At 46.3% G+C, this 18,522-nt stretch overlaps 1 protein-coding gene across 3 annotated transcripts in view; it reads right to left on the reverse strand.

The window, feature by feature from the left end:
* Positions 1-18,522, reverse strand: part of LOC134078119 (receptor tyrosine-protein kinase erbB-4-like) — a 222,629-nt gene that overhangs the window by 51,379 nt on the left and 152,728 nt on the right. For all 3 annotated transcript variants that reach the window (XM_062533796.1, XM_062533797.1, XM_062533795.1), the window contains exons 5-13: positions 16,541-16,606; positions 13,527-13,645; positions 12,509-12,650; positions 10,369-10,482; positions 9,973-10,099; positions 8,482-8,555; positions 5,350-5,440; positions 3,256-3,455; positions 253-385 (exon numbers count right to left, since the gene is read on the reverse strand). In XM_062533796.1, coding sequence (XP_062389780.1) covers positions 253-385; positions 3,256-3,455; positions 5,350-5,440; positions 8,482-8,555; positions 9,973-10,099; positions 10,369-10,482; positions 12,509-12,650; positions 13,527-13,645; positions 16,541-16,606 — 1,066 coding nt within the window. The remainder of the gene's footprint in view (positions 1-252; positions 386-3,255; positions 3,456-5,349; positions 5,441-8,481; positions 8,556-9,972; positions 10,100-10,368; positions 10,483-12,508; positions 12,651-13,526; positions 13,646-16,540; positions 16,607-18,522) is intronic.

Genomic DNA, 18,522 nt, shown 5'->3' on the forward strand with positions numbered 1-18,522 from the left:
GTCTTGCTTGGTTCTGATTTCATAAACAACTGTATAAAACACACAACCCTCCAGATAGACCACACATTCAAAAGGGTTCATATAGGTCACATGTTCTGCATTTAGAAGGCAAACAAGACAAACCTATACAGAAAAACACAACACATACATTTCCAAAATCTAGTTCTAGTGACTCCATATATTTTTTAGAATATAATATTCCTAAACATGTTTGTGTGTAGTGCATTACTGTGGCAGAGGAAAGGAGCTCACCCGCCGTAGAGGTTGCAGGACTCCACGCAGGTGTGTCCTCTGCTGAAGTAGCGGCAGGACAGGCACTGGTTGGGCCCCGGGCCCCAGCACCCAGCGTCCGAGCACAGCGGGTCACACACCATCCGCCTCTTGGCTGCAGAGGAAAAGCACAGGAGTTGGCCTTCAGATCAGCATAATGCACTTATGGCTATGTAATAACATGTGTTATGTCTATGTAACAACAAGGGCCGCATCACTAGCCCTGGGCTTTGTTACACTTACAATAGCCTGTTGAGCTATCTGCTTGTCATTGCATCAGACTAGTGTAATTAGCTATTCATATTCCCCACATATGCATATTCACTACTCATACAGCATATGTGGCATCAAATGACAACGGCAAATATGTCACAATATGGCAATCATGAGCACATACAACAGAAGAGCTGATGCTCATCTATTAATAGGCTTTACGTCAAAGTGAAAGGCTGCCCATAGTTGGACATAAACACGTGAGTTATTGCATGAAATCCATCTGTGCTGGAGCTGGGTCCCTTTCACCTTGAGATATCCTTGTGTAAGTGATTCAGAGCCTTTTGTCAGCTGCTGATTGAGTACAATGTATACCATCTGGAATCGGCATTACCAGTTCAGTCATGCACATCGCATGCTTTTAGAGCGGCCTGGCCATATTAACTCCCCTATTGGAATCCAAACTGCTGATGCCAGAGTAGGGGAGGACAGAGTGGTGCACACACACACACACACACACACCCCCACTGTGATGGAGCTCAGAGATGCACCAGCTGTGAGCAGGAGCTTTCAACAACAAAAAAAAAAAACAGAAAGCAAGAAAGAAAAAAAAACCAAGAAAAATAGTGCTGACGCCACAGTGACAGGGCAGAGACACCGATCTGTGGGTTTACACCTGCAGACGCACACAACTCCCACTCAATGGAAATCACCGGGCCTGGGCATCAGACAGAGCTGTCTAACGGCTGTATTACTTATTCAGCTTACACACAGCATTTGAGTGGCGATGGGGCTATTATACTGCAGGACGTGGTGGATGGGGAAAAATGATGCGTTAGCACAAAGCCTCATCAGCTCGGCACGCACGGCGTGATATGGGATTGACCAACTTCTGCCAAATCTAATTTTCAGTAAAACTATTATACTCTAATGCTTTCAATGGTCCATATAAAATGGCATATATATTGAAAATCACAGTTGGCTCAGTGGGCTCTCTGGCTCTTTTACAGAAAATATTATAAAAATCATCTGCAACATTGGAGGAGTGCTGTGGGTCAGTTGGGGCGGGTGGTGGGTTTGCCCCGTGCCAAAGCCGCTGTTGGCAGGTTTACAGAGGGTAACAGGCTGTGTGCTATGCCCCCTGTTCTTAGGAAGTAACCTCTGGGTATGATCTGGCACCGTGCTGGGAGGGGCGTCGAGCTGCACTTAACTGGCGAGGCTTTGAACACATATGAGTGAGAGGGCCGCGGCATAGGAGTCACTAGAAAGCTCCCAATGAAAAGGATATCCTACAGTGGCTTAAAACACCCCCTGTGTTAAAGGGAGCTGGCCATGAAAGCTGTGCCTTTCTTTGGAGACAAAAGCAGCCTTGTTCCGGTTCCAGGGCTGACTTTGAGTTTAGCGCCGTAGGTAACCGGAGGGGGGGATGTGTGTGTGTGTGTGTGTGTGTGGGGGGGGGGGGGAGTCTGTTTTTTAGCCCTGCTGTATCACAGAAGGATCAAAAAGACGCCAACATCAAAGTTGTGACCTCACTGAAAACACACAGTTTGGAGTGTGTCTGTCTCCCGGGAGACAGGAAGCAGCCTCAGGGACTTGACGAGTCCTCTACACAAGCAGATGTTGCCAAGAGACATAAACAATTGCTGTTGCATTACAATATTAAAAGACTAGTAACTGAGAAAATAAGAGAGAGGGAGAGAGAGATACAAAGAGAGAGAGAGAGAGAGAGAGAGAGAAAAGAGAGAGAGAGAGAAGAGAGAGAGAGAGAGAGAGAGAGAGAGAGAGAGAGAGAGAGAGAGAGAGAGAGAGAGAGAGAGAGAGAGAGAGAGAGAGAGAGAGAGAAAGAGGGAGGGAGAGAGAAGGGAAAGAGATGGGGGCAATAAGGAATTCAGTTCCCCAGATTCTAAATGATTATTTCCCTGTGAAGGGAGATGGAGAGAGGAGAAGACTAATTCCCTACGGTGACATGAGTTTCCACTGGAAAATAATCCCAGAAATGTCAAAAAAGACCTCAGGCAGACCCTCTAATTTACATGGTTCACTAGTTGATCTGATTGCTTACATTTTGCAATTAAGAGATGTAATTGGATTGATGGTGTTTACATCAATGCTCCATTTGGTGTGCTTAGCTCAAACTTTCATTACATCGATATCTGGCCGCATGAAGAGCCTGATGTGAAAGAGATTGTTAGCAAATAGGAAGGGTAGAGGATTGTGGTGGTGTGTGTGGTGCAGGAGGAAGTGGTGATCTTCACACCAGAGTAAACCTCATTACCCTTTCCTTCTCTTTCTCTCTCTCGCCCTCTGTTTCTGTCTTCTCCCCCTCTCCCTCACCTTCTGGCCTCTCCGGCTGTGGAGGAACCCTGCCCTCCCCAGTTCCCCGCCAGGCCCAGTCAGGTGCAGTGACCCGGGGCTGAGAGAGACGGACAGGCAAGGAGATCTGAGTCACGCTCGTCTGCTCTCCTCTGCCTGTCCTGGAGTGTTCAAAGTGGGCCCACCTCGGCCACTTAGCTCTCAGAAGCACTAAAGCACACTAACGTGGACAGTCCAGCCCCCACATGCGCTCAAAGAGTGAAGTGACACTGACCAGCACAAGCAATCAAAAGTGCTCCAGTAACCAACCTGTACACGGTTGAAATGCTCTCGTCTGTGCACTGTAGTACTAAACTGATTGTGCATTCATACCGTATGAACAAAAATACACAGAGACCTTTCTGTTTATGGCTAGCAGCCATTTCACAGGGGGGCGGGAGAGCGGTGGACGGTACTCACTGCATTCTTTGGGGTCGCGGTTGTTGCGTACGAGGACCTTCTGTGTGTTGGTGCGGAAGAGGCCGGTCCAATTGACCGTGTTGTAGTAGCACAGCTGGCTGTTGTTGGTCACGTAGACGTTGCCAGCACTGATCTCCCGTAGAGACTGGAGCCGGAGGGAGGAGATCCATTGCTGCTTCAGCACCAGCAGAGAGATGCCACTGCAACACGCAGAGAACAGAGAGAGAGAGAGAGAGAGAGAGAGAGAGAGAGAGAGAGAGAGAGAGAGAGAGAGAGAGAGAGAGAGAGAGAGAGAGAGAGAGAGAGAGAGAGAGAGAGAGAGAGAGATGGAGGACAAGTGAGCTACAGTTGCAAGGGAAAACCATATAATACAGACGGAGAGGTGAAAGAGACTGAGGAGCATTTAAATGGATGAGGGGAGCGTAGATGAAAGGAGAGAGAGCGAGGGAGGGAGGGAGAGACAGGTAAAGGGCAGTGGAATAAAGAGAGGAATTACAGACTGGAAATTTGAGATGGAGAGGATGACGGAGTGCTAAAAAAGCATAATGCCTGAACAAAGGAGGGGGATTATCTGGCTGTGCGATGGTTGCTATTGGTGTTGCTATTGCATCTTTAAAAAGCAGCATTCCCATATGAGCTTCTCCTCAGACATGCTGAGATGCGCTGATGGCTTAATGCTGAGCGTGATGGCTGGGGTGTTCATCAGAGGAGGCCTAAAGGGCAGCACATCAGATTTGGGCTCTTGAGTTCTGAGCCACACAGAAAGACTTGTCCTTTTTTTGGAAAGACACTCATTTCTTACTCTTTCTCTTTTTTCCTCTCTGTCTCTGTCATTCCTGTTCGCATTATGTCTCTGGAACCGGATAGCACCATAGTCATCAACCACACTGTCTATCCTGAATACGCGTGTAGATGGCAGTAGGTAGACCACACAAAAAAAGAAAAGAAAGTGGGAACCTCTGATGCCCCCAACCCTGCTCAACCATCCCACCCCCATCCCTACCCCCACCGCCCAATATGCAGGCAGACAATAACCACTGTGTCATGAATCAATGTGGTGCAGGAGACCTGGCTACAGTACGTGTGTAAACAGCAGTAGGTGCACCGACTCAACCCACTCACACTAAAGTGGACGTGGTGGCTGGGGGAAAAACAGCGTTCTGTTTATGCTTGAACAGACAGTGACCCTGAAGTGAAAGAGTTTTTTATTTATTTATTTTTTATTTATTTTGTTTTTCTCAGTCTGGTTTTGGTAGCTCACCTAATTATGTTTACACATAATAAATAGAACAGAGACTATTTATGAGATAAAAAAGACAGTTTGGTAATAACTCTACATTTATAAAATAGGATTTGTTTCATACCAAAAAATAAACACAAATCCCGGCAGGTTCGGTGTGAATGATAAAATGATAATGGTGAAATGATAAAATGATAAAATGATAATGGTGAAATGATTAAATGTCTATTATAGTTATTAAAGTAATGTTCTCTTCCATAAGTGAAATGAAGTAGAAGAGTCAATTAGTACAAGCAAAAGCCTACAAATCTCTCTTTTCTGAACTAAACCAATAACCAGATCAATGTAGCTAATTAAAGTGGAAATAGGCAGCCTCTCTGGGAAGAGAACAAAGCCATTGCTGTCAGAATGTCCAACTGTGGGAACTGAGAGTAGAGAGAGTCAAGACAAGAGCTGGATGAACTTTCAAGCACTATGGGCAGTGTCTAGCATATGAAACATAAGCTCTCAAGTTCAACTGGTGTTTTCCCACTAGTCAGCCTTTGTCTTCAGAAAACATAATATGGCCTAGTGACTCTTTTTTCATGGTGAACTTTTACCCCTTTTATCCTTAGGACTATGTTTGTTTGTTTGTTTTCATGTTGTTCCTATGTCTGCTCTTGAATACTAGTTATGTACGTCCCAATAATGACATTCCTGTGGCTAATGTCATGACAACTGCATGTGATTTCAACTATAATTGAAAACAAAGTGAACACCAGCAACAAGGCCAGAGTCTGACTGCTGTTCTGCAGCGAGTTCCTTGCACTGAGGTGAGACAGTGTGCTAGATCATGGATGTCTGAAAACCAGTACCTGTAAAGGGATCTCCCACCGATGGTTGCCAAGTTGGAGAACACACTGAGATCGGTCATGTTCTCTGGCCAAGACTGGATGTTCAGGAACCCTGTGGGCAGATGATCCAACCAGACCATTAGCAGATCAGCTTCCTCATACATAACAACAGGCTGGATATTCATTCCTAGACTTTTCTACACGTTTTAGTTTGATGCTGGTATATAGTCCTAGATGTAATATACTCCTGAAAGCACACCTCCAAATCGCTAAAAATAAGGCTGAAAACATAATGGTTTTATGAGTGTACCTTCTGAGAGCCAGGCATTGACTGCTTTTCTTATCGCTTAGCTGAATTCTATTTAGCATGTTCTGCATCCAATGCTGTTTATTTAATTCAGAATGATAAATGAATATCTGATGAAATGGCCAGGCATCGTTGAGGGACTTTAATGATAAATTTCTAAATTAAATATTTACAGAAGGTTGGGAGCAACCCTGCGTGTGCGAGTTTGTAACGCACAAATTGAGTAGAGTAATAGAGAGAAATAGTGTGAAGTGGAAAGGTAGACAGAGAGGAGAGAAGGAGAGAGAGGGAGAGAGAGAAAGAGAGAGAAAGAGACTGAGAGAAGGAGAATGAGAGAGAAAAAATGGGGTGGAAGTGGGACAAGGAGAACATAAATTACCCAAATTACTTTAACATTGAAAACCCCAGACGGTGCATATTTTCAAGGATAAATTCAGTTGTACAACTGATATTTGATTGCCTTTAAACAAATTCATTACTTTGGGGAGGACATGGTAGGACATAAAGTGGGCTTGTGCTAATGGAGAGAGAGAGACTAATATGATTGTGCATCTCCTCAGCATCCACAATGACTTCTCTTGCCATGCCAGCCTGCCAGTCTAAACAGTAAACAGGTCAAAGCCTGCGTACTGTGCACTGCTTAATGAAAGGAATGCATGTGTGATTGAACAGAGGCACACAGCTCAGAGTAAACATTAAAACAGAGAGTTTTGACAGTGCAATCTAAAAGTACATTTGATACAAATAAAAACAAAAAATACAATGTTAACAACAAACCAAATTAATATTGAATAGCTGTGCTACTACAGTCCCCTTACACAAAGCCCATTATAATAGCTTTACACTATGATATAACACATTCAATAAAATTGGTCCGAGCTCTGGTAACAGCAGGGAATTTAACAAACTATGCTGGTAGTCTCTGGAGTTTGTTAAAATAACAAAACAAAAGGCTGTTTTTCTTCCTTCTGTCTGCCCCATACTGGATTGTTTGGAACACAGAGACAGATCTGTTTGCTTCCTGTCTTGCTGAAGTGCCGTTAATATGGCACCCACTGATGATAATTGCCTTAATGACAACACTGTAGCAATGGGACATCTCCTTGCATGGATGGGAGCTACAGTACATCTTGGAGGATTCCAAGCTGACACTGTTGCTATCTGTTGAGCCACGGAGAACCAAGTATCTCCATCTAGCTAACTATACTATTAGCTACTATTTAGGTTTTGGATGGATAGATTCAGTTGGGTGTTGTGATACAAAATCACAGTCAGTGACACACTGACATGAATAAACACACACACAAACACAGAAAGCCAAAGCAGACAAGAGTGCATTTGGGAGCGCCAGAGAGCCAGTGCCACAGAGAGTGTAATGCAGCGGAGCAGCGGTCGGGTGAAAGGGAGGGCCACATGAAATGGGAGCCCCGTCTAGAGGAGAGTGTCTCTGGGTTCACTGAGTGCCACATTACATGTGCATCCAAGTGAAAGACAAATCACTGAGTGAGGCACTTCACTTGGGCTCTGGGGCAAAAGGTTGAGTGCTAAAACGATACCAATTGTACTCAAAACCATGTGTCCAAGGCTCCCCTTACCGCGGCTCACTGTCAACATGCGCAGAAATACTGCCTATGGGCAAATTAAATAGCATTTGCGCTGTCAAGACCAAGTGTGTGTGTGTGTGTGTGTGTGTGTGTGTGTGTGTGTGTGTGCGCGTGGGGGAATGACTATCACTCCAGGCTGGAAGGGTGCCCCATCAGCCCTCCCTGCGGTCGTCCCCTGTCCCTCAGAGCTGGGTCACAGAGCTGGTGACACCTCGACAGGGGGATGTCAACTTCCTGTCAAGAGACGGAGCCTCCACAGTCAGTCACGTGACACGGCATGACATGACGTAATGTGATGGGTGTTATGCATGCTTGGCTGTGAACCCTACATCCCCACCAACACCACCACAATCATATCACACACACTCACACACACACACACAACACACACACACACACACACACACACACACACACACACACACACACACACACACACACACACACACACACACACACACACACACACACACACACACACACACACACACACACACACACACACACACACACACCTCCTATCACATGTTTCTCCTTCTAAATCAGTGGGGACTTGCTCTAGACCTGATCTGAATCCTCTCTGCCTCTTTGGAGTTAAAAGCATAGCTGAAGGTAGAAGCACAAAGGCTGAGTCCCAGCAGGATGCATTATGCTATGGGCGGAGGCACCCTGATCATATATTCATTAAGGGCAGGCCTGTCAGTCTTGTCTGTGTGGTCCCTGGTGGTATGTAGAGAACACATATGGGTTCCATATTCCTTTCTAGCCTTGCCAAGTTGTGTGTTCTCTTGAGTTTTCATAGCTGATACGATTCCAACACTACTACACAGAGATCAGCCTGAGTGTTCTGAATGGTATACACTCTGTGATCAATGTCATACAGGATAGCAGCTTTTACTATGTGTGCACATTTCTGTGGGTAGCATGTTTTTGTACTATTATGAGTCAATTATGAATCATTTATAACCGATGTTGATGGTAGAAAATGATACCCAAAACAAATATGCATTTTCAAATTTGACACTGATTCTTAAACTTAATATCTATGTTAGTTCAGTGTAGAGAACTAAAGCCACACGGCAAGCCATCCCACTACAGTCACCCCACCTATCATTCCGCATTTATTAATTCCAAATATTTTGTTAAATTAAGATGCCCAGCCTCCATTTGAACACATGCAGTTACACATTTACAGACTTAGTTTGTTAAACACGCATACATCTAAAACCTTTCCCATCTTACCTGTGATCTCCCTGACAGTTTGGAATACACTGAGCTTCTCTGGATCCAGAGGCTTGATGTTATGATAAGAGTCCCTGTGAAGAGGAGAGAAAGAGGGGGGTTATGACAGCAATATGAAGATACACAGACACACTGGGCGAGGGAAAGCCACTGGGAGGCTTTTAATGGCATACCGAGATGGAGAGAAACAGAGAACGTTACTGGTGTTCTTATTTTATTTGCCGTTTCACCTGAGGAGCCACATCTTTTAATCACACAGCCACTGCAAGCATTGCTTCACAGTGTCATTTGAATGAATTACTCTCTACATTAGATTGGAAGTCTTCTCTTTTCAATTAAAAAAAAAAATCATATGCTCAGGGTTGTGCACATTTTTTCTTGACTTGTCTCCACGGAAGAAATCCATCCTGTGTGCAGTTTACTGAACAGTACAGTATGAAAGTCCCCTGACTTTCTGACCTGTATTAGTGTGTGTGTGTGATGCTTCTATATGTCTTTCTATATTGGAGAACTATGACTGATAGCTGTGTGTATACTGGTATTATGTGTGTGCTTGTTTTGTGTGTGTGTGTTTGTGTGTGTGTGTGTGTTTGTGTGAGAGTGTGTGTGAGTGTGTGTGTGTGTGTGTGTGTGTGTGTGTGTGTGTGTGTGTGTGTGTGTGTGTGTGTGTGTGTGTGTGTGTGTGTGTGTGTGTGTGTGTGTGTGTGTGTGTGTGTGTGTGCGCGCGCATTTGAGGCATCTGCCTGCACATAAATCAGCTTTAGTAGGGAGCAGAGGCCGCGGGGCCTTGGGACTTTACTGGGGGGCCGGGGGGTGAGCCGGGGGCCTGAAGGCCGGCCAGAGCAGCCGCGCGGTGGTGAGGGGTCAGCCCAGGGTGGCCTGAGGTGGAATGAGCTCTGATAACCTCACGCTCAGCACACCAACATGGACACAGAGAAACAGACAGAGATGGAGGGCGAGAGCGAGCGAGGGATCAAAGAGGGAGGAGAGAGGAGGATGAGGAGCGAGCATCACGGATCAAATTAGCCGGCCGCCCACCTCTGGGCAGAGCTGTGAGGCTGTGGTGGTGGGACAGGGACCCCAGGCTAGAGGCTCCGTGGGTAAAGTGCACCTTCAGCACCGGGCACCACGGCTCCTCCAAGTGCACATGCTTTATTATTCCATGTGTTTATGAGCAGCTTCAGTAGCCCACGTGTCTTTGAGCTGCTGTGAGATACAGTATGCTGCTCTAGGGAGTGCTGGCAGAGATTCTCTCTCTTTTCTACCGGCGCTGCATTTCTTTCATATACAAAAGACAACGGAATTGTAAAATATATGATGTATACCTCTGTTTACAGTAAAGCTAGCAGTAACCTTTAAGAAGCGCATGAAAACATTGTTATTCTTTGTGGAACAATGTCTTCCAAACAGCTCGGCCATGAGTAATGTGGGTGTGCATGACCTGCGTGGCAGCATTATTTGGGCGACCTGTGCAGTGGTGCTTTGGCTTACCCCTTGATACCGGTGATCAGGAACACCAGGTTGCCGTTAATCTTAGTGCAGTTGATGAAGCGGTCAATGTTGCTGGAGTCCACAGTCTGAGCCGTCTGCAGACTGGCTGTGCCGATGCCATCACATGCTGAAACAAGCAAGCAAACACACACACACACACACACATACATTGTGGATGACCCCTGTGCACTGAGCTAGAGAAGTATAGACAATTCCAAGTCTGTGAGGCATCTCTGGGAGAGGTCCCTCTACAACACTGAAGAACAGATACAAGAGTGATCCGGCATACTGAGTATGTGCTTCTATATCATGAAAGGGAAAGTGTATGAGTGCCTGGATGAAAGGAAGAGAAAGAGAGAGAGAGAGAGAGAGAGAGAAATAGAGAGAAAGGGGTACCTTTGGGGCAGATGCTGGTACAAGGAATACACTTCTTAACCCGATTCTCCTCCACCTCTGTCTTGCTGCTTGGACAGGCTCGGACACAGGAGCTGTGGTCCACCACAAAGTTATCTGAAACAGAACGCACTGTTGCTCAGAGTTTGTTCTTACATGAAAACATAAGTGTACAGTTCAACCATTCTGGTATTCACGACACATCTACTCCACAATCCGACTTCAATAACAACAGAGCAACATCCTTGAGAATGCTCGAGATATGCCCACAAATGCTTGGCACTCCCAGGGTTTGTAAACAGGGTTTGTACTACAGGTTTGTCAGTGTGTTCATCTCACCAATACAAGGCTGTGTTAAGTGCTCGCTAATAGCTCCAAAGGCAGCAGTGCAACATACACCTCATTCATCTCCACAACACTCCAGCTGTGCCTCGAAATAATGCCGGAGAACCTGTGAAGGTGATTCCTCTGCTGTCCTTGGAGATTGTTCTGAGCAGGCAACGCAGGAAACTGAAACTCTGTCTGTAATTGCACTCCTGATGTACACGAGAGTTCTGTTGATAAGGAATCAGTGCGATATCCGTGCGCTGAATGGTTAATGAAATGTAATAGACCGTAATAGATTTTGTAGGAATGGAGGAATGATGTCAGGTTGAGGTTTAGTTGATTCTCTGGCTGCTGGTGTTGATGAAGGGAGAGGGAAGTGAAACTCACTACAGCTGCCAACCTAAATGACTAGTCCTAACAGAGTAGAAAACACACACTCAATCTGACATATAGACACACACACACACACACAAAAAACACACAAAAAACACACACACACACACACACACACACACAGTCATTCTCTCACTCTCTCCTCCATCCTCCCTGTCTCTCTCTGTCTATCTCTCCATCTTTCATCCTCCACCTCAAAGTATCACAGCCGACAGGGCGCCTCTGCTCTCCCAGTGGAAGGCCTCTGCAGAGATCTGTGTGCACACACCCCACTTCAAAGCCAAATGAAGGCCTCCATTCACAAAAAACTCTGCTAATTACACCCCTCCCCTCCCATCCCTCTCTCTCTATCCTCTCTCTCTCTCTCTCTCTCTCCCTCCCTCCCTCTCTCCTCTGCCCCATCAGTCCTCATGCCCTGTGGCTGAATTGGCATGTTGAGCAGGAGAAATTCTCACAGCGCCTTGAAATCAGTACAAAACACCCACTCATCCCAACTATTTAAGACAGAGAAAGAGAGAAACGAAAAGAGAGAGAACGGAAATAGGAGAAAGACAGGGAGGGCGTGCCACTCAGTATCAGCGGAGAACAGCGTAAGATGTGAAAGATAAAGGGGTTCAGATAAGGAATGATCAAGGACGCTCTCTTTGCATTGCATTGCGGGGGTGCGGCCCAGGCGGGGGCTGTGTAAATACTGCATGGGCGTGGGAGGAGCGGGCGGGGCACGGAGAGTTCAGGAGGTGAGGCCCTGCGCTGCTCAGGACAGAGGCCGAGGAGGACCACTCACAGCTCCAATGACACCTCCAAATGACCACACACATCTGAGCAGCCCATTCACCATTCACACATGGCTCTGCCCGCAGTGTTCAATTTAGTTACCCATAAGTAGCACATGTTGTGCTTCGCTAAAACATTAGACTATTTGCAGAACCTGTCAAGGCTGTGGTTTTGGATTAACAAAGATGAACTGCATTAAATGACACAACAGTAATTTGGGTACATTGGGAGTGAACACAAATTGTAGTTGCACTATGTGTGTGTGTGTGTGTGTGTGTGTGCCTGTGTATCTGTGTGTGTATATGTGGGTGTGTGTATATGCGTATATGGGTGTGCGTGGGTGCATGCGTATGTGTGTGTGTGTGTGTGTGTGTGTGTGTGTGTGTATGTTAGTGTGTCTCTGTGTGTGTGTGTGTGTGTGTGTGTGTGTGTGTGTGTGTGTATGCTAGTGTGTCTCTGTGTGTGTGTGTGTGTGTGTGTGTGTGTGTGTGTGTGTGTGTGTGTGTGTGTATGTTAGTGTGTCTGTGTGTGTGTGTGTGTGTGTGTGTGTGTGTGTGTGTGTGTGTGTGTGTGTGTGTGTGTGCATACAGTATGTGCTGCGGGGGAGAGTAGTGAAGGACATGAATGGCGGGTGCAGAAAGGCTCTTACGTGGACACTTCTTGACGCAGAAGGCTCCATAGGTGTACTTGGCGGCTGGGTTCTGCTCCAGCTGGAAGGAGTTTGGGTTGTAGACCAGAGGCTGAGGGCACTGAGTCACACACGCTCCACTGTCATTGAAATTAGTACAGGCCTGCAAGGACAACACACAACAGCTCAATGGCCTGCAGAGCACAAACTCCATCTCCCATAGGGCACTATGGTAGGTCAGGGTGAGCACAATAGACATACATACACATATATATATATATATATATCTATGGTGAGCACAGTTTCCATGTCACGACTCTTGAGATGCACAAGTACACGCAGCACATGTTTGATGTGTTGTGCCCATTGAATCCTGAAGTCTAAATTCAATTTAGAACCATTTATCCAAAACCTGTTCAAAACAGGAGCAGTGTATTCTAATTAAAAAGCCATGACTGGCAGGCACGCTTTTAATGAGTGCAACCTACAATGCAAGGAACACAAAAAGTCCTGATGAATTGCCATCACAGTCCGTGATCTTAGCAAATATAACGTTTTCAAAGACTGACTGCACTGATGAGAAGAGTATCAAGCAGGAGACGGCATCCGCCTTGATTCATTTTAAGATGGTATTATGGGAGAAAATGAGATTTTAATGGTATCGTCAGAACACCGAGAATATTCCATAGACAAAGATTATGTGTCAAAGCCGCGCAGACAGCCAGAGTATTTTTCAAAGGACAGACGTCACAGTGGAATAAAAGGTCAAATGGGAGATAAGGGAAATGAGAGTGCTTTAGTCATTCAGAGCACCTTAACAATCAGATTACTCACTAGAAAGTTGGTATGGCAACAGGTGACATGGTGGACAGATCTGGGTTAGAGAGACAGACAGAAAGAGGGAGAGGTGAGGGAGAGAGAGAGAGAGAGAGAGAGAGAGAGAGAGAGAGAGAGAGAGAGAGAGAGAGAGAGAGAGAGAGAGAGAGAGAGAGAGAGAGAGAGAGAGAGGGGTGTGGGGTGAGCCCAAAGGGGGACCTACAAAGCAGTCGGTGTCCTTTGGTCCTGAGCAGCCTCCAGCACACTCCCGATGGCAGCAATTGCTCACGTAGGGGCCGAAGCAGCGGCCGTCGCACTGCTCAGCACACAGCGTCTTGGTCACTGGGGGAGAGAGAGGGGGAGAAACAGACAGATCAATCCTGTCCTCCCAGACAGAGACAGAGACAAAGCCAGGGTACACACAAACCATATTCATCTGCAGACATCTTGTGAAAAGCTGCAAAAGAAACTGTGAGTTGAGCTCCAGTCACTGGGGCTGCTGCCAGCACGCCTCTGTCTGTCTGCACACTAGGCACAGGCTTTGGTCTGCTGCATTACTTTGGAGCTCCAGCCCACTGCCAGAGCCACGCTGAGATCTCTATCACCTGAGCATGGCCACTTTCTGATAGGGCTTCTCTCTCTCCCTCCCTCTCTTTCTCTCACATTCACTCATATGGCTGGTGGTACAGTACATGACTGTCTTGTTGCTGTCAGGTTGGCTAGAGTGAATACTCTAGTCTTACAGGTACAGGAAGTTTGTGCCGAAGGAAGTGAACTCCTGGATGGAAGTAATCCGGGGGAGGCCTGACAGGGACCTGTTGCTTGGCGTTATACAGTATGTTAATGTCAGTAGATCTCCATACCTTCCCAGGTAAAAAAGAGCAGGGAGAACATTTGTGTGTAGATGTCTAACACAGAGACTATATACAGTCTATGGTCTAACACAAGCACTGCATATTGTATATTCTATGGTAGCTCAAGCAAGACACTTTATTTGAAATCATGTCTCATATACTTAGACTTTTTACATTTCTCTTTTTCCTTCATTCATTCCTCCATCTCTTTTCCCATTATCTCTCAGCAGTTGCTGCTCCTGTGAGGGGAGTGAGTGGAGGGGCTGGGGGTAGGGCTGGGGGTAGGGCTGGGGCTATGGGGCTGGGGCTGGGCGATGGATCCAGCATTGGGCCTTCAGGCAGAGCGCACTTGTGTCAGGGTGACGGATTCGGCGCCGATGCCTGGTGCTGCTCGCTCGCCTCGCCTCGGTGTCGCTAACGCAACATCAGCGCATTCCATTACAGCACATGGAAATAAAATGGCCTATTTACAAAAAAGTCACTTTATTTCAAACAAATGACCTCATCAGGAGAGAAAACCGCGAGTTGATCTATTTGCCATTAAACATCCACTCAAAAAATAGCAGCAGGCTGTAGAAATCAAAAGTAATCAATCTGATAAAGTATACTGAATACCTTAAATTTGAAGCGGCTGCCGACAGGGACATCAATTACCCGAGTGGGAGTTACATTAACATTTCCGTGGGTGTTTTTATGGTACATGGGGCCGTGTGCTCCATCTTCCAGAGGCGTGGGGAGGGGGCAACTCTTCCTCCTGTCTCTGCCCCACAGAGGCCCCCTCGCTCAGGCAATCCATTTGATTTCTGCACACCTCCACCACACACTGCTATTGAGCTACGAAGGCCTGCCAGCTCTCACTGCAGGGCTGTTTCCGAAAAAGATATATCGAGGTGCACCAACGCTTTGCTTTCTTTTTGGTTGTTTTTTGAAGGAAAAAAGCAGAAAGAAGGACATTTCTGATAGCAGACACGGGGCTCACCACAGTCTTCCCTTTGGGAGAGACAAGGAGGCGTCAAGGCTGAGACGTTTGGCAAACAGACAGGGCTTATCTAACTGAAGTGACACGCGCTGTCTCTCGGACCGGACCGAGTGACTAATTTCCGACTATCTAAATGAGATCGGGCAACACGGCAAGCAGGCGGACACCAGGGACAAGCGCTGCAAAGAAAGATGGAGTGCGGGACAAAACTAAAACTGTGGGTCAAAACTGCGGTGAAGGGGAATAATTATGTTCACTGATGGAGCAAAGTGGCAGCTAGAGACTGAGGGGGATGAGGAGAGAGAGGAGGAGGAGGAGAGAGAGAGGTAGGGGTAGGAGAGGTAGAGATGGAGAGAGGGATGGGCATCAGGAAGAGTGATTGGAGAAGTGTGTAAGTATTTTTAAGAGTGCTCGTCCCAGCCATATGGGTGGAGGGACAGATGAAATGACAGAAACATCTGCTGAGCACTGAGGGGAGCCTGCAGCTTGATTAATGACGAGTTTGATTAATTAGGGGATGGTGTGCTCCCCATCCCAAACACACTCAGCGCGCCAAACTAAACCACTGCCTCCGATGTGTGTGGGGGGAAAAAATAACCTGCTCGAGATTTTTATAAGAGCGCATAAAATGAACTTCATCAGCTAATAATGTGGTGCGCCCTTCGCTCCCAAGAGGATGTCAAAGAGCCTAACAGCCTAGTGAAACAGCACGCATGCACGCACACACACACACACACACACACACACACACACGCACACACACACACACACACACACACACACACACACACACACACACACACACACACACACACACACACACACACACACACACACACACAGATAGATCAGCCTGCTGATCAGCCACACTTAAAAGCCTGCTGGTTGTGGTTTTTATGCCACACTTATGGCAGTTACAGCTCAACTAAAAGCTATGCCTGCTAGACTCTCAATGGACACAGGGACGGAGCGGCTGTTTGAAGTGCAGGTAAATGGTGTGCTGTTAACCGGATTGGAGTAATGCTCCAGAACTCGGAGAACAGAGCTCAAGTTCGGCCGCGCATTTAATTGCAGATGAGAGGTCCTGCTGCTTGACAAGGAGGAGAGAGGTGGCATCCGAGACAATAGCAGTAGAGATATAGATTACCAATGTGCACACACACACACACACACACACACACACACAAGGTATTTAATGAGAGCATGAATCAGAATGACTCCATTAAGAGGGATTGTGTGAGAGAGTAAATCTCTACCAAAACCAGTGCCAAACTGGCCCTAACCATCTCTATTTTGGTCATGTTTCAACAAACCCCCCCCCCCCCACACACACACACACACACACACACAGCGCTAGATGTTTTTGCATGGCCTAATGTGGCTCACGGCTATATTGGCACTTACGGGTCTGGCACTGGTCCTCTTTTGGTCCCCAGCAGCGGCCGTAACAGGAAGAATGGCACCTGGGGCCTGGAACAGACAACAGCACAATCACACACGGCACACTGCTCTACTGCAGACTTGTAGGACACACACAAAACACATGGATGGCATTGTGAGTCTGAGCTCAGTTGGATATGGTGGTATCTCCACACACCGGTGATCATACAGAAGACGGAGAGGAACCTGAGAGACAGACCCCCTCCAGGTTGCAAAACAGAGTCCTGTGCTTCTCTCCGACTGGTTGGCTTTCATTTCATGCTCTTTCTCCTCTCTCTTGTAGCCCAGAGCTAATAGACTGGTGGGTAATTGCAGAGTGAACACAAATGAGTGGTTGAGTGTTGTCCTCTGTCCCGGCTCCACTTGAGTTAAGAGTAATTACTCTGCTGGCTGACTCTCCTGGTGCGGGCCTCTCCATCCTTTGCTCCATTCCACTTTTGGCTGCCCACTCCCTCTTCATGCGCCCCCGCCCCCCTCCCCCCTCCCCCTCCTCTTCTCCTCTTCTCCACGTCCTGCTCTTGGAGCAGGCCTGACCAGCGCACTCCTCACCAGCACGTGATCGGGCACAAAAGCTGTCCAGTGTTTACTCATGTTGTGCGCTGACCTGTCCGTCACTGCATACTGAATTCATTACGCCGCTCTGAGAGGGCTACAATGCATGCCATGTACTTACAGAGCACATTAGTGTCAAGCACTCTGCTGAAGGACGAGCAGGAGAGAGCCATGATCATGACGAGGAATGCCTCTCTGCAGTGGACAGTGCTAATACACCTGATGGGGGCAACTCAGAAGGATAAGCTATCCTGTGCTCATACTGTAAAGCACTTACGATCTCGAACGCTTAACTTGGATACTGTAGGTGGCCCACATACACTTAACAGATCATCTGGTAAGATTCAGGTTCAGAATGGAATATTGTTGCTCAATACCACCTTAACCAAATCCAATCTTAACCTTAATAACCTGTTATTAATATAATGTATTAATATGTTAAATTGTAGTTAACAGTGTCAATAGACATTTTGCTGATAATATGAACACTTTACAGATATGAGTTAAGTGTGACCAAGGCCTTTGTGCATTTATCTCCATGCTACTTGATGTCCATTTGCTTGATCAACACCTTCCTCTTTGCCTCGGCATATTTTACTGCTCTTCAGGGGTACATGTCAGGAACTTGAAACAAAAGAATAATATGGAGTGACAAATCTTATTGTTATGGACAGAGAGGGCTTGTAGGATTATATTTAAATTGATTAAAGGGTAATTTATTATTCCTTGTTGTTTAGGAGAGATGAAAAAAATCTGGAGCAGCCTCCAGAAAACAAGAGATTATCTTCTTATGGTGGATTAGAAGTTTGGAGGCCCTTGATCTATGGCAGCGACTGCAGAGACAGATCGAAGGCAACTGGAACGTGTTGTGGTGAAATATATGAACTGGACTGCCTTTATAGATTGTAGTATCAGAATAATGCAGTATTTCAAAAGCTACTTCTCAGAAAGATTATGCATGCCATTTGCTAGGAAATTCACATGCATGAAGCTGAACATCAAAAGTCATGCTGAGAGATTCCTGGTAGACTACGCTAAAGATGTTAATCAAATTTTGAATCATTCATCTGTTACAGTTGCACCATTTATATACTTTATAACAGCGGTTATCAAAGTGGGGCCCAGGGTCCGCAAAATAATGTGCTTTAAAATATACAGTTAATCATTTTGAAAAATCATTTCTACAGATGAGGACCCTTTTCACCAATAAAGCATGCTAATTGTGTATTTGCTTCAACCCACATTAACATTGAACTTGGAAAAACTATGAAGAACCATTTCCTGTTGCTGCTTATCTTGGCTTATTTGCCAGATAGCTAGCAGATGAAGGTGGAGGAATGCTTGAGTCAGTCCACGTCCTCTAGTGATGTCAAATCCAAAGTTGACAAAAGACA

This window comes from Sardina pilchardus, chromosome 4 (assembly GCF_963854185.1).
Source record: "Sardina pilchardus chromosome 4, fSarPil1.1, whole genome shotgun sequence".
NCBI classification, from domain to species: Eukaryota; Metazoa; Chordata; class Actinopteri; order Clupeiformes; family Clupeidae; genus Sardina; species Sardina pilchardus.